Source organism: Tenrec ecaudatus, chromosome 12 (assembly GCF_050624435.1).
Source record: "Tenrec ecaudatus isolate mTenEca1 chromosome 12, mTenEca1.hap1, whole genome shotgun sequence".
Taxonomy (NCBI): domain Eukaryota; kingdom Metazoa; phylum Chordata; class Mammalia; order Afrosoricida; family Tenrecidae; genus Tenrec; species Tenrec ecaudatus.
Window position 1 is genome coordinate 51,122,162 of NC_134541.1, and position 16,090 is coordinate 51,138,251.

Here is a 16,090-nt window from a genome sequence, read left to right on the forward strand (position 1 = left end):
AATAGTTTCAGAATGCAGGCACACAGTTTAAAACCTTCAACTAAAAATAGGAACCAGCACCAGCAGCTTTAATAATTGCTAGCTGGCTTCACAATGGTCCTCAAAGTGCCATTAAGCCCTCTCTCCGAAGGTCAAATAAGATCAGTTTGATAAGTTAGCTTAAAAACGTTAAGGATGTCTGAGCACGCGTGGCCTTTGTGAGGCTGGATTCCTGTACAGCCTAGGTGATTCTTTGGTATTTAACCCCCAAATTAGGCCACATGCACTGGTCCTGAAGAGCAAGGGCTTTACATTCTAAGCTGCCTCTGACTCCCACTTGCCACCTTAGCTAGCTGTGGGGGCTTGGTCAAGTTATTTAGACATTTTGAAGCTGTTTTCTCTTCTGAGAAACAGTATTCATAATAAGTCCTGTCTCAACAGGATTTTTGAGAACAGAACATGACAGTATATTTAAATTATAGTAATGCCAGCACCTGGTTTACAAAAAGTGCTTTCCTATGGTATATTCTTCCATAATCTACACCCCAATGAGGGGATAAGACAGTATTGTTTGCCATCATCACCTTATCACCCCAACTCTCCATCACCCATCCACAACAAACGAATCATTGCCCAGTCCTGGGCCGTCCCCATGATCAATTGCAGGTTAGACCATTGTGATTCTTAGGGTCATCACTGGCTTATTTTCCAAAGTAGATTGTTGGGCATTTCTTCCTAGTTTGTTTTAGTCTGGACGTTCCCCTGAAACCTGCTCAGCATCACAGAAGCAAGTCTGAACTAACAGATAGGTGATGACGGCGTAGGAGGCCCGTTCCCTGGGAATCAAATCCAGGGCTCCTGCATACCTGTAACACCTAGTTACGCCTTCAAAGCTGGCCCTTAGGCAAAGCAACATTTCTTTCTGGGAAATGGGCTCGCCCCTACAGCTGTGTCAGGAGGGCAAGCCATTCTTACTGAGTCTAAAATGTAGAAGCTCCCAGCAACTGGCCCTGACACCGTGGGGAAAGAATTCTTGCAGAATTGAAGGTAGAGAGGGAGGATGAAGAAGGCAAAGGGAAGCCGCAGAAAAAGAAGATGAACGTATGACAAATGGCCCTCCTGCTCACAAAAACCCATGGAGTCTATCTAAGGCCCGGCCTGCTTCTATCAATATGCTCCTGGAAATTATTTTTGCATGACTTCCTATAGATAACTTTCTATCATGGAGTATTTTAATATACATGAACAAACCTTATGTACCCACCATCATTTCCAACAACCTTCAACTCATAGAAATCTTGTCTTACACATACATTGGGTGTTATAAAATCTGATATTTCAATTTTCATTTCCCCCATTTCCCTACCCCCCACATGCTGTTGAAATCCAAGGCATTTTATCAGCTCATGCATAAAAAATTCAGTATATGTCCCTAAAAGGATTTATTTCTAACATATCCAAAATATTGTCATGCTGAAAATCAATGTCAATGTCTTACTTTTAATAGATGTCCGATAAACTCTTCAAATTTTCAGTTGTCTCATTAATGTAATTTTTTACTTTTTTTCCTTAAATAAAAATAAATTACACACATTGTATCCAGTTGCTCCATCTTTTGAGTCTCTTTTAATCTGTAGATTCCTCTCTGCTTGCTTTATTTTTTTGTTCCTTACAATCAATTTTTAAAAACTGGACTAGGTTGTTTGTTCCACAATTTCTAATTATTGATCCAATCCCAGAGTGCAGGGTTGCATGTTCCTCTGCACTATATAGATCTACTCTGTCAGTAATTGATCTGCTTCATGTTAGACCTGGGGCCTGTAGTCGTAAATCTTGTCATCAGCTAGTGCACGGTGGCTGCTTGTCTCCCTTTTGTGACATTTCCAGCCACTGATGCTCAATATCTGGATCTGAGAACAATGAAGGGATAAGGAAGCTTATAATCATCAGCTGACAATTAACGTTGCCTTGCTAGCTGTCATTCCAACGGAAGGTTAGAGGTCACAGTGGTAGACCCATCACTGGGTTGTCCTGTAACCAGGAAAGCTATGAAGGCTTGAAATTTGGGGATTGGAGGGATTGGAGCAGTTGTGCCCTACAACCTCCTACAATTCTAGAAACGCAATGAGTTTTCTAGGATCATTATTGTGGTTCTTAGGGATCATCAAGTCTGCTCCAACTCCTAACAACCCTGTGTGGAAAGAAACACACATAGCCAAATCGTACATCTCCCTCACAATCATCCCTCCTTGAATATAGAGTCAAACCGATTCTTTCAGCCCATCTGTCAATCCATTTCATTGATGGTCTCTCTCTCTCTCTCTCTCTCTCTCTCTCTCTCTCTCTCTCTCTCTCTCTCTCTCTCTCTCTCTTTCTCTCTCTCTCTCTTTTTAACTTAGACTATGCCAAGCATGATGTCTTCTTAGGGTTTGATCCCCCTGGTAACATGTCCAAAGTATGTGAGATGCAGTCTCACTAGCCTTGCTTCTATAGAACATTCTAGTTGTACTTCTTTGGAGACATATTTATTCATTCTTCTCTCCATCTATGGTCTATTTAATATTCTTTGTCAACACCATAATTCAAATGAGTCCGTTCTTTGGTCCTCTCTTTCATTGTCCACATTTGCATTCCTATGAAACAGTTACTCTAGGATTTCTCAAAACTCACTCGCACGTACTGTCATCAAGTCACTTCTAACGAATAGTGATCCTAAAGGTCAGAGTAGAACTGCCCTTGTGGGTTTCCAAGACTGGAACTCTGTTCTTGTTATTAGCTGCCCTTAAATTGGTCCAAACTCATAGCAGCCCCGTGTACAGCAGAATAAAGCACTGCTCAGCTTCACACTCGCTTGGGAGCCTGTTGTTGCAGCTGCTGTGCCAGTTTGTCTCACCAAGGGTCTTCCTCTTTCTCACTACCTTTATGCTTCACCTAAGATGTTGTCCTTTTCCAGGGATTGGTCCCTCGTGATAACATGTCCAAAGTACAGTGAGACAAAGTCCAGCCAGTCTTGCCTCTAAGAAGCATTCTGGCTGTACTTCCAAACCAGATTTGTTTGTTCTGTTGGCATTCCCTGGTGCTTTTAATATTCTTCACCAGCGCCATAATTCAAATGCATTGATTATTCTTTGGTCTTTCTAATTCAATGTACAACTTTCACCTGAATATGAGGTGATTGGAAAATAGCATGGTTTAGGTCAGGTGCATCTTACTCCTCAAAGTAACATCTTTGCATTTCAACACTTTAAAGATGCCTTGTGCAGCAGATTTACCCAATGCAATCCATCATTTGATCTCTTGATTGCTGCTTCTATGAGCATTGATTGTGGACCCAAGCAAGATGAAATCCTGACACCTTCTGTCACTTCTCTGTTTGTCCTGATAATTGTAACTCTTAACAGGGACAGAAAGCCTCACCTTTCTCCCCAAAACAGCCTGTGGTGGTTTTGAATTGTTGGCCTTGTGGTTAGCAGCCCAATGCATACCCACCCACCAAGGCAGCTCTCAGATTTCTAGAATCACTAAAAGGACAAGAGTTCTTACCTACTAAACACTTGCTAAGAACTTTTTCTTATACACTAGGACTTTATTTAAATTATAAAAGATTATAGATTGCATTTATTTTATTTATTAGGAATGTATCCTAGCGTAATCTTCAACCTTCCAAGACAAGCCTCCTGGGTGTATTTTCACTCAATATGTCTTCGTATAATAGTTCACATTATTCCCATAAAGCCAAAAAAGTGCTATGTCCGCAATTATGGAATGATAGTGACAAGCTCTCAGCTTGTTGCCTTGGGAAATCCCAGATAGTAGAGACCCACCCCTCCAACAACCTGCAACACATAGACCATGGGGTCGGTCCAGGCATTCAGTGGAGGCATAGAAAGATACTTCTTACCTTTCATACAGTACACTTGTAAAGGCAGTGTTTCCATCTCTCTAAGCCTTCCCTCGAGGATCCTGTACTTTCATATTTCCACCATGCTCAATGGCAGTTTGGGGTATCTGGGAGGCCACAAATTACCTTGCTTTGCGATGTTCTTTGCCTTAGGGAATGAAAAGCAGTCTGAGGGCGCGAGACCAGGGCTGCAGGGTGGATGGGGTAAAGTTTCTAACGGGGCCCTTGTTGCCCTCCGCGAGTGGACTGGTCCGTTATTGTCACGGGGAAATAGCTCCTTGGCACAACTTCTCTGACCTGTTCATCACCAACGTCATTTCCGTTTTCTTAAATCTTCCTTATAAGAAGCTCCCAATTGCCCAGCAGCCTCTGAGAAAATCTATCAAGAGTATTCCTTTGGGATCCCCAAACGGAGTCGCATTCTGATCTAACCTCTCTGCCTTGAAATTAACTGGCCCAGCCACTGCTTTTATTGGATTTGATTTAAGTCACCGTAACAAGACTCAGAGAAGACAAGGGTGTTATTGAGAGAACTTGCCAGCAGTCAGCCACTGAGCCCAGAGACATGCTTAAATGCCTTTTATTAAAATAGACACATGCATGTATGAACTAGAACCCTAATGGCAATGCTTTTTTAACTTAGCCTCATACATTCTGATGGAATTAGGTTAACAAAATAATGACCCGAATAATAACTTGAGTCATTGCGACTCACATATCTAGACTGAGGATGACACAGGAAGCCCCCTGCGGGAGTTGAGAAATGGGAAATCAGCACCCCCTGATGGATCCTTTCCACGTACTGCTTTGTACAGGTATAATGCCTGCATCCATCAGTGCTTCGAAAGGAGGACAAAGGGTGCCGGCAACATGGTCAACGGGTTGGCCAACAATGCTGAAATTGATGACAGCAGCAATTGTGACGCAACTGTCGTGCTACTAAAAAAAGGTAACCAAGGAGATACCTGGGTCCAAGAAGGAAGTGCTAGAATGTGAGCTTATCTGCTCACTGTCAGTCACAAGCGTGGCATGGCAGCTGAGCTGAGAGGACGCTGCTTGGCCGGGAGAAGGGACGAGGAGAAGAAAGGTTCCATCCCTCCAGTCTGTTTAGCTGAAGCATGAGACAGCCTCACCCCTGGGAAGGAGCGATTCAGAAAGCCCATGGAAGTTCTTGAGCAACACGTTGCTAGGGATGCTACAGAGAAATGAGGGGAGGAGGGGAAACCATGGGCTGTGAGGCACTGGTTCTGCCACATTTCTGTTGGGTCACCCCGAAGCAAGTCACTTAGCCTCTCTGAAACTCAGCGTTCTCATCGGCAAAATGGGGATGATTTTACCTTCTTCATAGATTCATTGTAATAAGTAAAGGAAATGATGTATATAAAACTGTTTAGCACGATATTCAATTAATGATGTTTGCTATGAGAATTACTTTGTAAAAACCACTTTCAGATTACATTACCTTAATTTCTGAACTGCAAAATTACATAGAAAATTGCTTCCTTTCCCAAATGAATTCTAATACTCACTAGTCTTATAAAGCAGTTGATTTATTATTTACTACTATTATTATTTATCTGTAATTCTCATATAACAGTTGCTTTACAATAAGTAATATTTTTTCTCAGAGGAAACATAGAACATATCATTTAATTTTGCTTGTAATGTAATCCAGTCTTTTAAAATTATCCCTCTGGAATATGTGGTTTTTTTCTTCTTTGTCTCATATGGTTGCTTCATAAGGCGGAAAAAAAGAAATTAGACAGAATAAAGTATCTTAAAATATTTCTCTTCCCTTTTAAAATTCTAGATCATTATTTATTAAAATTTAAATATTTGATCTGTTTTATCAATAAGTACATCTATGTATGTTTAACAAAAGAGAAACTTATTTTGTGCTATTCACATGAAGATTTAACTTAATTTATTCTCTTCTGGGTAGTTAGTAGCCATAAAAGGAATGCGCTCGGAGAACTAGAAAGAGCTTCCTCATATTAGTACTCAGTGTTTCCAGAGATCATTTCCTGGTTCAGTGGTTTAAAAACAGGTACCAGGACCAGGGAAGACTGCCCAGAAGCTGCCAGAGTGCAATGTGTAAATACTGCACATTCATAGACAGGGGTGTTAGTCTTTGGTAAACCACTCTTTTAGGTCACATGGCAAATTGCTACTCATAATTTAACCCACGTCGCTGTACCTCTATCCTCTGTTTATAATGCGCATGGCTCACATACTTACACCTTGTGAGCTCCACCTACGTGGGGGCGGGGGAACTGCTTAGACTTCCCCCCAAGTCCTCCAAGTGACACTAAAATCAAGTCTGTAGATGTTAGCAGCTCTGTGTGAGCACTACTGACACTTACTAAATATTAGTGAGGCCAGAGGTCTTTTCTGTACACAGTTAGTAACAGTGGGGGAAATTTATTGAGGATAGTGAGGAATTCTCTTATGTTATCCACTCTTAATGTCAATTAATGATGTTTAATGTGTTTAAATTTAGGTCAAAAGAGCTATCCATGAACCAAATAGAAAGGAACGTTTGACTCTGTTCTAAATTGTGTTCACTATCATTCTCCCTGGGTGGATGGATGGATGGATGGATGGATGGATGGATGGATGACTAGAGGATGGAGAGAGAGGGATAAGGGGATGGATGAAGAAAAGGAAAGTTGAATGAATACCTCTTCCCTGATCCCAACCTTCGTTCTGTTTTATTTCATTTCATGTCGCTTATTCCCAGCTGATTTCCACCGCAAAGCATCTGTGATCATGGTGGATGAGCTGCTGTCCGAGTACCCACACCAGCTCTCTTTTTCTGAGGCTGGCCTTCGAATCATGATAACAAGCCACTTTCCACCCAAGACCCGGCTCTCCATGGCCAGCCGCATGTTGATCAATGAGGTATCCTGGGAAAACACAGTCCATTTGGCACTGGATTGGGACAGGGGCAGAAGGGGGTGGGGGGACAGAGTTGTAAGAAGGGAAGGGCAGAAAGTGAACGAGTTCAAAAGCAGAAGCACCTAACTCATAGTTTCATGCTAAAATCCGTCAGCCATTTCCCAACATCTGTGCTCCCTGAACCAGCTGGGCATCCTGGTCCTTGGGTTCTCTCCATATTCTGAAAAATACAGTCTCGCTACGAGTTATGTGGAAACCTCTCCCCTCCCCTTTTACATACCTTTTTAATTTTCATTTTCCATTGAAATGAATCCCCCTGATGTAAACTTGCACAGAAGTGGCTGCGAACTAATGGTTCCATTGCTTTAAGTAGTACAGTCCTGGTGTCACTTTCTCTGGGATGGCAGCCTAATTGATACACTCGTCCATGTGTGTTTGTTGGGGTTTCTCACAAATAAGCTAGAGACGAAAGATACCACCACAGTGCATAAGGAATCAAGAAACTCAATAGAAAACGTGGGCATCCTGGCCATTTTCCTCTAGAGCAGCGGTTCTCAACCTGTGGGTCACAACCTCTTTGGCAGTCGAACAACCCTTTCACAGGGGTCACCTGATTCATAACAATAGCAAAATTACTGTTATGAAGTAGCAATGAAATTAGTTTTATGGTTGGGAGTCACCACATGAGGAACTGTATGAAAGGGTTGCGGCATGGGGAAGGCTGAGAACCACGGCTCTAAATGAACCTAAGGTCCAATGTGTTGTCAAAAAGTTCATCTTTCCTTCCTTAACGAGGTTGTCTGAGCTGACTATTATTTTGAAGAACCTCTTAAAACTTGACTCCAGGGCCTTCTGAAAGCATCTTCGGTCAGCTGACTGGGGGAAAATCCTAAGATCGCATCTGCTGGAGTTGAGGTCTTTGAGACGCCTTGGACCACGGTAAGAACATGCCTTTCTCTTTCCAGAGACAAAGACTGATCAGCAGCAGAGCTCATGCCAATGGAGAATCTGAGGTGGCCATCAAAATCCCCATCAAGCACACAGTGGAGAATGGGACAGGTCCCAGCAATACCCTAGACAGGAGTGTGAATGGGACCCGCAGGGACGATGCCATTGCTGAGGCTAGGCATGAGATGGACAATGAGAATGATGAGGACGAGGAAGAGGAAGATGAAGAAGAAGGACCATACACACCATTTGACCCCCCCTGTAAGAGTTTCTCCATCTGGGCTGAGGTTGGGAGTTCTTTTGAAGCCAATGTATGGGTGTCCTTTCTTTATTTTTTGTTTGTTTTGCCATTCAGTGCAACTATTTCTATAAGTACAAAGGTATTTGTATTGCAGTTCTACAGTTGGCAGGACTCTGCTGCAGAGGTTCCAAAGATAACCAAAATTGTGGCACCTTATCATAGGCTGAAATTTGGACTCTGACAAAATGTGTTGGCTTCCTATGGGTGGCAATCCTCGTTGACTTAGCTGTTCTGTGAACATTTTTTTTTTTGTATTAAGGAGGAACCCAGGTCAGCAAGACAACTTTATTTTCAAGAGCAAGAAGATTCATCCCGAGTTTCAGTTGGCCGTGGGAGCTAACACACACATAATAGCAGCCCCACCTAGCCCCTGTTCTTTCTCCCTTTCTGCCACTTGCTCCCATGCATACCCCTCTCTTTCATGACCTGCTGTCCCCAGGATGATCACCATAGGAGATGAACACTTGAGCAAAACATATTCCAGTTCAACATCTATTGCCATCAAGCTGGTGTCAGCTCATGAAGCTCCCACGGCTGCCAGAGTTGAATGTGCATCATATGGTTTCCAAGGATTGAGTTGGCAAAAGTAAAGTTCCAGAACTTTGGTCTGAGGTGCCTGTGGATGAACTAAAGGCTCTCATCTTAAATGAGCATCTCAGCATGCTAACTGTGCATCACCCGGGAGAGGACTGGCGGAGTAAATTCTCCCTAGTGCTTTGAAAGTGAGGGGAACGATGGCCACAAAGCTTCTGGGAAACCAGTGTGGTTCTCTTCTGCCCTGACTGCTCTACCTTGTCATGGGTGGACCAAACGCAAAGAATTCTATTTGCTAGAACTTACAGGGGCTTTTGGCTATTTCAGGAAAGAGCAGACTAGTTCAAGTCACATCACTACCAAGTGTGCAAGACTTCACTACCATATGCAGCGTCTTCACGATTCTTGAATTTCCAAGAGGATTCCCTGAAGCAAGGCCATTTAACCCACCTGAAAGGCTGTTTAATGATGGCATTTAGATATGGAGGGCCTGGGTATTGTTATTGTTTTAAAGGAAGAGTTTTCTAACTTTATTTTATTGAGCGCATACATAGTAAAACATAGTTTATACATATGTACAATTTAGCAATTCTAGTTAGTTCTTCTAGCTGTCCACCATTAGTCACCTCTCTCATTAACAAACTCATTACCCCATAACATCTCCATCTCAGCATTCAAATAGGTATTGTAAATTTGATCCTACATATACTGGTGTTAAAATAGCGTAATGCTCAAGCAGGTAGGCTGACTTTAAGAAGATTTCAGGGGGTATTTTGGGTTAAGGGGGAAAAAAAGACTTTAATATTATTCCAGGTAACTGAGAATACTTCTTTGATACAACATCCTAAATTGGCAAATGGCAGTTTCTTCAATACTTTTAAAAAATCATTTTATTGGGGGATCATAGAATGCTTATCACAATCCATCCATCCATCTTGTCAAGCACATTTGTACATTTGTTGCCATCATCATTCTCAAAACCAGGGGTCCTCAAACTTTTTAAACAGGGGGCCAGTTCACTGTCCCTCAGACCTGTTGGAGGGCCAGATTAGAGGTTTTTTTAAAAAAAAAACTATGAACAAATTCCTATGCACACTGCACATATCTTATTTTGAAGTAAAAAACAAACAAGGCAAAAACACCCGGCGGGCCGGATACATGTCCTCAGCGGGCCGGATAAATGTCCTCAGAGGGCCGCATGTGGCCCGCAGGCCGTAGTTTGAGGGCACCTGCTCAAAACATTTCCTTTATACTTGAGCCCTTGATATCAGCTCCTCACTTCCCCCCTTTCTCCCTGCTCCCCCCTCTCTCATGAACCCTTGATAATTTATAAGTTATTATTATTTTGTCATATCTTACAGTGTCTGACGTCTCCCTTCACCCACTTTTCTGTTATCCGTCCCCCAGGGAGGGGGTTATATGTAGATCCTTGTAATTGGTTCCCCCTTTCTACCCACCTTCTATACTATTACATTAAAATCAATTGGACTCTCTCTCACCTTTAATGAACTTTTAGTACCAACAATTGGAAAATATTGGTTCACCAAGCAATGCATTATACAGTATTTCTAAATGTTGGCATATGACATTATTCAAAAGCTTTGTGTGTTAATGTCACCATGTATCTCAACTGAAGAAAAACTGGTGGCAGAAAAATGTTCTCTGTAATCCTAATTTCTACATCACTTACATTTCGTTATGGCCATGAACACTATCAGTTGTTTATTTTACATGACAGCCAAAATTTATTTGAGAAAATCCCTGCCAAAGGATCAAGTTTAAATAGACATCACCTGTAGGTTAGCCATCTTTCAACAAAAGTGGTCCGTAAAAAAGTGGTTAGGCCAACTCACAGCTCAAGGCCACAAGTACTTTTCTGAAATTAAGCCATCATATTTGGGACTGCAGCAAAGCACAGTCAGTATCCCCCTCATTTTGTCACATGTTGTTCTTAAGTGCCATTGAGTCTGTTTCAAACTGTAGCAATTAGTGCCTGAAATATTGGATTTCTCTTTCATTGGTGAGTAAACAGAAAACACCCACTGCCTGAAGATTCGTGACCTTCCAGAGTTTTCACAATTCCTTCCAAAAGGTTCTTTTTACCTTTCGGCTCATTAGTGGTAAGGGATGCCAATGTATTCTGAGAAACTGCTCCCTGGTGGCACTGCTGGCTGGGGCTGCACACGCAAAAGAACCCAGGGACGGCTTCACTTGGTCTTGGCCACCCTGAATGGTGCAGACTTGAAGGAGGTGGAGGGCCGGGTGACACTGGAGGGCCTCTGGTTTGGGGAATTCCATCCGTGTCTGTTACTACCTCACAGGAGAAAGATGAGGCTGTGTGTTCTGTCTTAATAAGGATGCTATGAGTCAGAATTGACTCAACAGGAGGGAGATTATTACCTCAGGGCTGTTGCTTAGAGCGTTGCCATCCATTCCCCACCCACCCTTACGGCACCAGGACACTCATTCCCCAATTCATCTCCCAAGTGGCACTGGCCCTGAAGGAAGAGTTGGCAAATGGCCATGGACACAGTGAACCTACACTAAGCACAACTCGGTCTTCTTTTTGAATGCCAAGTTTCTCTGGGTCCCTGAGTATCCCCTCAGGGTGCCCAGGTGACATCAAATTCTCAGACCAGAACTTGACCTCACGGCTCTTCAGCCTCAGCCAAGTACTTCCTTAAATGAATGAGAAAATACACAACCAGATTCTTTTTTTTTTTAATTTTAACAATTTATTAGGGGCTCTTACAATTCTTATCACAGTTCATACATATACATACATCAATTGTATAAAGCACATCTGTACAGTCCCTGCCCTAATCATTTTTTTCTCCTCTTTTCTTTTTTTACATTTTATTAGGGACTCATACAACTCTTATCACCATCCATACATATACATACATCAATTGTATAAAGCACATCCATACATTCCCTGCCCCAATCATTCTCAAGGCATTTGCTCTCCACTTAAGCCCCTTGCATCAGGTCCTCTTTTTTTTCCCCTCCCTCCCCTTTCCCCCTTCCCTCATGTGCCCTTGGTAATTTATACCTCGTTATTTTGTCATATCTTGCCCTATCCAGAGTCTCCCTTCCCCCCTTCTCTGCTGTCCCTCTCCCAGGGAAGAGGTCACATGTGGATCCTTGTAATCAGTTCCCCCTTTCCAACCCACTCACCCTCCACTCTCCCAGCATCGTCCCTCACACCCTTGGTCCTGAAGGTATCATCCACCCTGGATTCCCTGTACCTCCAACCCTCATATGCACCAGTGTACAGCCTCTGTCCTATCCAGGCCTGCAAGGTAGAATTCGGATCATGGTAGTTGGGGGGAGGAAGCATCCAGGGTCTGGGGGAAAGCTGTGTTCTTCATCGGTACTACCTCGCACCCTAATTAACCCATCTCCTCTCCTAAACGCATGCATTGCCACATGACCCCTAACCCTTAAACCAACAATGGCACATCAAGTCCTCTCACACTCTCGTCGCCTGGTTTTCCTTTCTGCTACCTTTTTCTGAAACTCTTTTATCTTTTAGGAGTTCATATTATTAGACCAGGTAGGCCTATAGTTAGCTGTCCCCAACACACACACACACACACACACACACACACACACACACACACACACACACACACACACACACCCAGGAGTGGCAGCTCATCTCAAGTTTCAACAATTAAGGCGTGGAATCTGGGGGATAGGAGTATGGTTTTTAGAGTTCCGCCTCCCGTGACTCTCGATTGTAGAGCCTGTGGACAGCCCATGGCCCAGCTGCAGCAACAAGGCTTTCTTCACAAGTTTTCCATGCTGAGAGAAGACTGTTTCATATGGTCTCTGGTGGTAACAGCTCTCTCGTTCTGTATCCTGTGTCTAGGAAGTTTTCAGGGAAGTGGACTCAGATCCAAAGCACATGCTCCACTCCTCAGTCTTCTTTCTTCATGATAGGGAAACCCCCTTTATCTATTTTACATACCTATGCATATGCATGAGGAACCCTAGGGGTATTGTCTAAAACGCTTTAAGACTGTTTAAAAAAAAAAAAAAGAAAGGTCAACAGAGTAAACCCACCAGCTACTCTGCAGAAAGAAGTTGAGGTTCTTTGCTCCTACGAAGGTAGCCGGGCTCGGAAACCCACAGGAGCAGTTCTGCTCTGTCCCACAGGGTTTCTCTGAGTTGAATCAACTCCATGTCAGAGGAAATGGCATGAGTCAGCGTGGCCTCGAAGGGGATTTTGCATATGCATGTATTCTTATGTCTTGTGGCTGACTGACAGGAAGAGAAGCATTTGCATGCATCTACTTCCATAGGATAAAAGACTGGAAAAGAACATGAGGTACCCCAAAATAGAAGTATGTGTTTTTATGTTTTCCATTTAAAAACCATGTACATTTTCACCACTATTATCATCAGAACACATTTCTATATAAACTATAAGTCTGGGAAACTGTAATTGCATTATCTCAGTCTAAATTTTCTGAAAGGTTTAATCAATAATGTGATTAAGAAATAAAGTCCTTTTGCTATTTAATGACAAGTCATATTCAAATGGATAATATAACACTCAAGGTCTCTGATCCATGTCACTTTATCTCTGAGTTGCTAGCTGACTTTAATTTTCATAGCGTCACTAGCTTGTGTTTAGTATTACTATTATTATTATTTACTGAGCATCTACCATAAGCTCTGCACTATTCAAGGTATTTAAAATAGTATGGTGAACATGCTAGAGTCTTCTTCTTGAACAATTTAAAAAATAGTTTTATTGAGATCTAGTTATTATATCACAAAATTAAACAGTTCAATCATCTGAAGGTTTGTACAGTCATCACCACAATCAACGTTGGAACAGTTTCTTACTTCTTGTACCCATGGCTGTGGACTTCCCATTTCCCCCAGAGCTCTTTCTGTACTCGCAGGTATTTATTAATCCAGTTACTGTCTTCATAGGCCCACCCATCCTGACTTCCCTATACAGAAAAGCAGTAAAAAAGCAAAGACAAAAAAAGTAGTACCCAGCAACAATGACAAAATAAAACAGAAAAACACCAATAGAAAATATTTTAAACCCAGAATAAATTCAAAATGGGTTAAAAGAGAGATCAAATGGCAAGGTGTTACACTGCGGGCTAACCACAGCTGTACAACCCACTTACTGTGCTCTTTGTCCCTCTGTCTGTCTGTATAGGACTGTTCACATTCCTAGACTATCGCCACCTCAGACTCAATCCACATCAGGGCCTTGCAAGCGAATGTTGGTCTCCCGCTATCATCTGCAAACCAGGGGCTCAGAATTTAGGCTTTCCAAATACAATGAAATCCAAGCTCCTCTCTGTTTGGATTTTATTATTTACAATCCTTGGATCACACCGGCTGGTGTGCTGCTTCCGTGTGGATTCAGCAGATGCACATTTTAGATGGCTGCTTGTGTTTTGGGAGAAGCCTTTAAGAAGCCTAATTTCCAGTAACCGTCTGATTTCTTCACCACACTGTGGTCTGGCACTATTTCTTCAGTGGCCTCCTCATGAGGCTGAGTACCGAGCAGGGTCGTGTCACAAGAACGAATTGCGAGGGCTATGGCCAAGTGAGGGCTCAAAAGCACTCATGTATCAGTGGTCTGTGGGTCACTTGAGAGACATCATTGCCATGTTATTGGAGTACGTCATAAATCACCCCCACGGGCCATAAGGTAACTCTAGTGATAATATCATCACTTTAGTAACGGTGTAGAAATTAAAACACTTGAAAAAAGGAATTTTACATGTGTGAGCTATCTTTTTAGACTGTCATACAGTTGTACATTTTGAAAACTCAGGTCAGTTGAGTGACAAGAGCCATGAGGGTGGGCGGTGTGGCAGTATTCTCAGTGGCACTCCTGTACAATCGCAAGGCCATGCCTCAGAGACTAACAAATGTCACAGGAAAGCAGACAGAGGGCGAAAACCGCAAGGATACAGGGGGTAGGTACCTCCAGAAAACAGAATTTTTAAAACATCATTTTATTGGGGGTTCATACAACTCTTAGCATAATCCATACATACATGTCCCTTTGTCTCGCTCTGCCTTGTTTTTTTGTGCACATTATTATCTCTGCAGGTCTATCGAGATAACAGGCTGGATGAACAGTCTGGAAAACAGAATTTAAAAATTTTTTACAAAACTTATCATCTTCAAAGTACTCTCCATTACATTTAATACATTTGTCCAATCTGCGATTCCATTCTTGGAAACATTTTTCAAATTCATCTGTTTGGGGGGCTGACAGCACTTCCCTCATTTTTTTCTTCACTTCTTCTGCATCATCAAGTTACTGCCCTTTTAAGTCCCTCTTCATTTGCAGAAACAAAAGGAAGTCTCAGAGAGCGAGGTCAAGAGAGTGTGTGGGGCAAGAGAGACATGCTGTTTTCTGCCCAAAAAGCCGTGCTGACATGGCTGCATGAGCATGTGCATTGGCGTGATGGAAAACCAGTCCCCTGTCAGACTCAAATCAGGTCTTTTTTGTCACACAGGGTTATGCTATCTTTTCAGAACCTCTCAATAGCAAGCTTGATTAACAGTCTGACCTGGTAGGACAAACTCCAAATGCACTGAGCCGACAATTTTGTCTGTTCAGGAAGTTGACGGACATCCACAACGAGGTTTGTCATCAACTGACATTCCACTTGTTTTGAAACCAAAAAACCACTCGTACACTTGAGTTTTTCCCATAGCGCTGGTCTTGTAAGCAGTGCTCAACATCACAACAGTTTCTGTGGCATTCTTCCCAAACAGGAAACAAAATTTCACAGCTGCATGCTGGTCCCTTAAATTAGCATCCCAAAAAGCAAAGTTCGGGTGAAACTACTTTTATGAAAAAAATCGCTGTGACCAGAGAGCCCCTTCCCAGGCAACACCACTGGATGCTCTGACTCAGCAAGTTGCTGGATGCTTGCCTAGTGGGGGGAAATGCTTACTACAAAAGCTCCACCCAGCAGAGCTTTTTCCATTTTGTTTTGTTTTTTTTTTTTGCTGGGGGGGGGGGGCGCAGTTATCCCCTAGTATGTTGTTCTGAGTCGCCATTTGCTAGGCACCTCAAAGCAAGAGGCCCAAACCAAAGTCCAGTGACCATCAACTCCCTCAACATAGGCTAGAGGTCATGTGCTTTTCCCACTCGGGAATTTCCGCTTACACTCAAAGAAGCATTCAGTTCCATAGAGCTGCCCCGAGTGAATTTAAGGTAAAGTTCAATCCATTTAATGGTGTATCCAATCTGGGCTCTTCTGGTGTGACCAATGCAGGCTGTTGTGCACCCCAAAAGGAGAGTCTAATGTCTCAGTTGGCTGGATAAAAGCGAGGTCAAAACTTCCCAGTTAGGAACATAATACCAGGTGTCTTTCCCTTTGGGGTCTGTATAAGTAATGGGAAGCATTTTTCTCAACGGCAGGCTGTCCCACCTAGTTTACCCACCATCGGAAGTGTGATTGCCTTCTTCAGTACACAGCTGTGTCTCCCCCTCCTCCTCTGGATCCGGGTTCCCAGTAAGGTTCACTGAT

At 42.8% G+C, this 16,090-nt stretch overlaps 1 protein-coding gene across 2 annotated transcripts in view; it reads left to right on the plus strand.

Annotated features, from left to right (window-relative positions):
* The window catches only part of SLC24A3 (solute carrier family 24 member 3), a 420,646-nt gene that overhangs the window by 382,712 nt on the left and 21,844 nt on the right, over window positions 1-16,090 (plus strand). For both annotated transcript variants that reach the window (XM_075564035.1, XM_075564036.1), the window contains exons 10-12: window positions 4,696-4,829; window positions 6,621-6,781; window positions 7,744-7,987. In XM_075564035.1, the coding sequence (XP_075420150.1) occupies window positions 4,696-4,829; window positions 6,621-6,781; window positions 7,744-7,987 (539 nt within the window). The remainder of the gene's footprint in view (window positions 1-4,695; window positions 4,830-6,620; window positions 6,782-7,743; window positions 7,988-16,090) is intronic.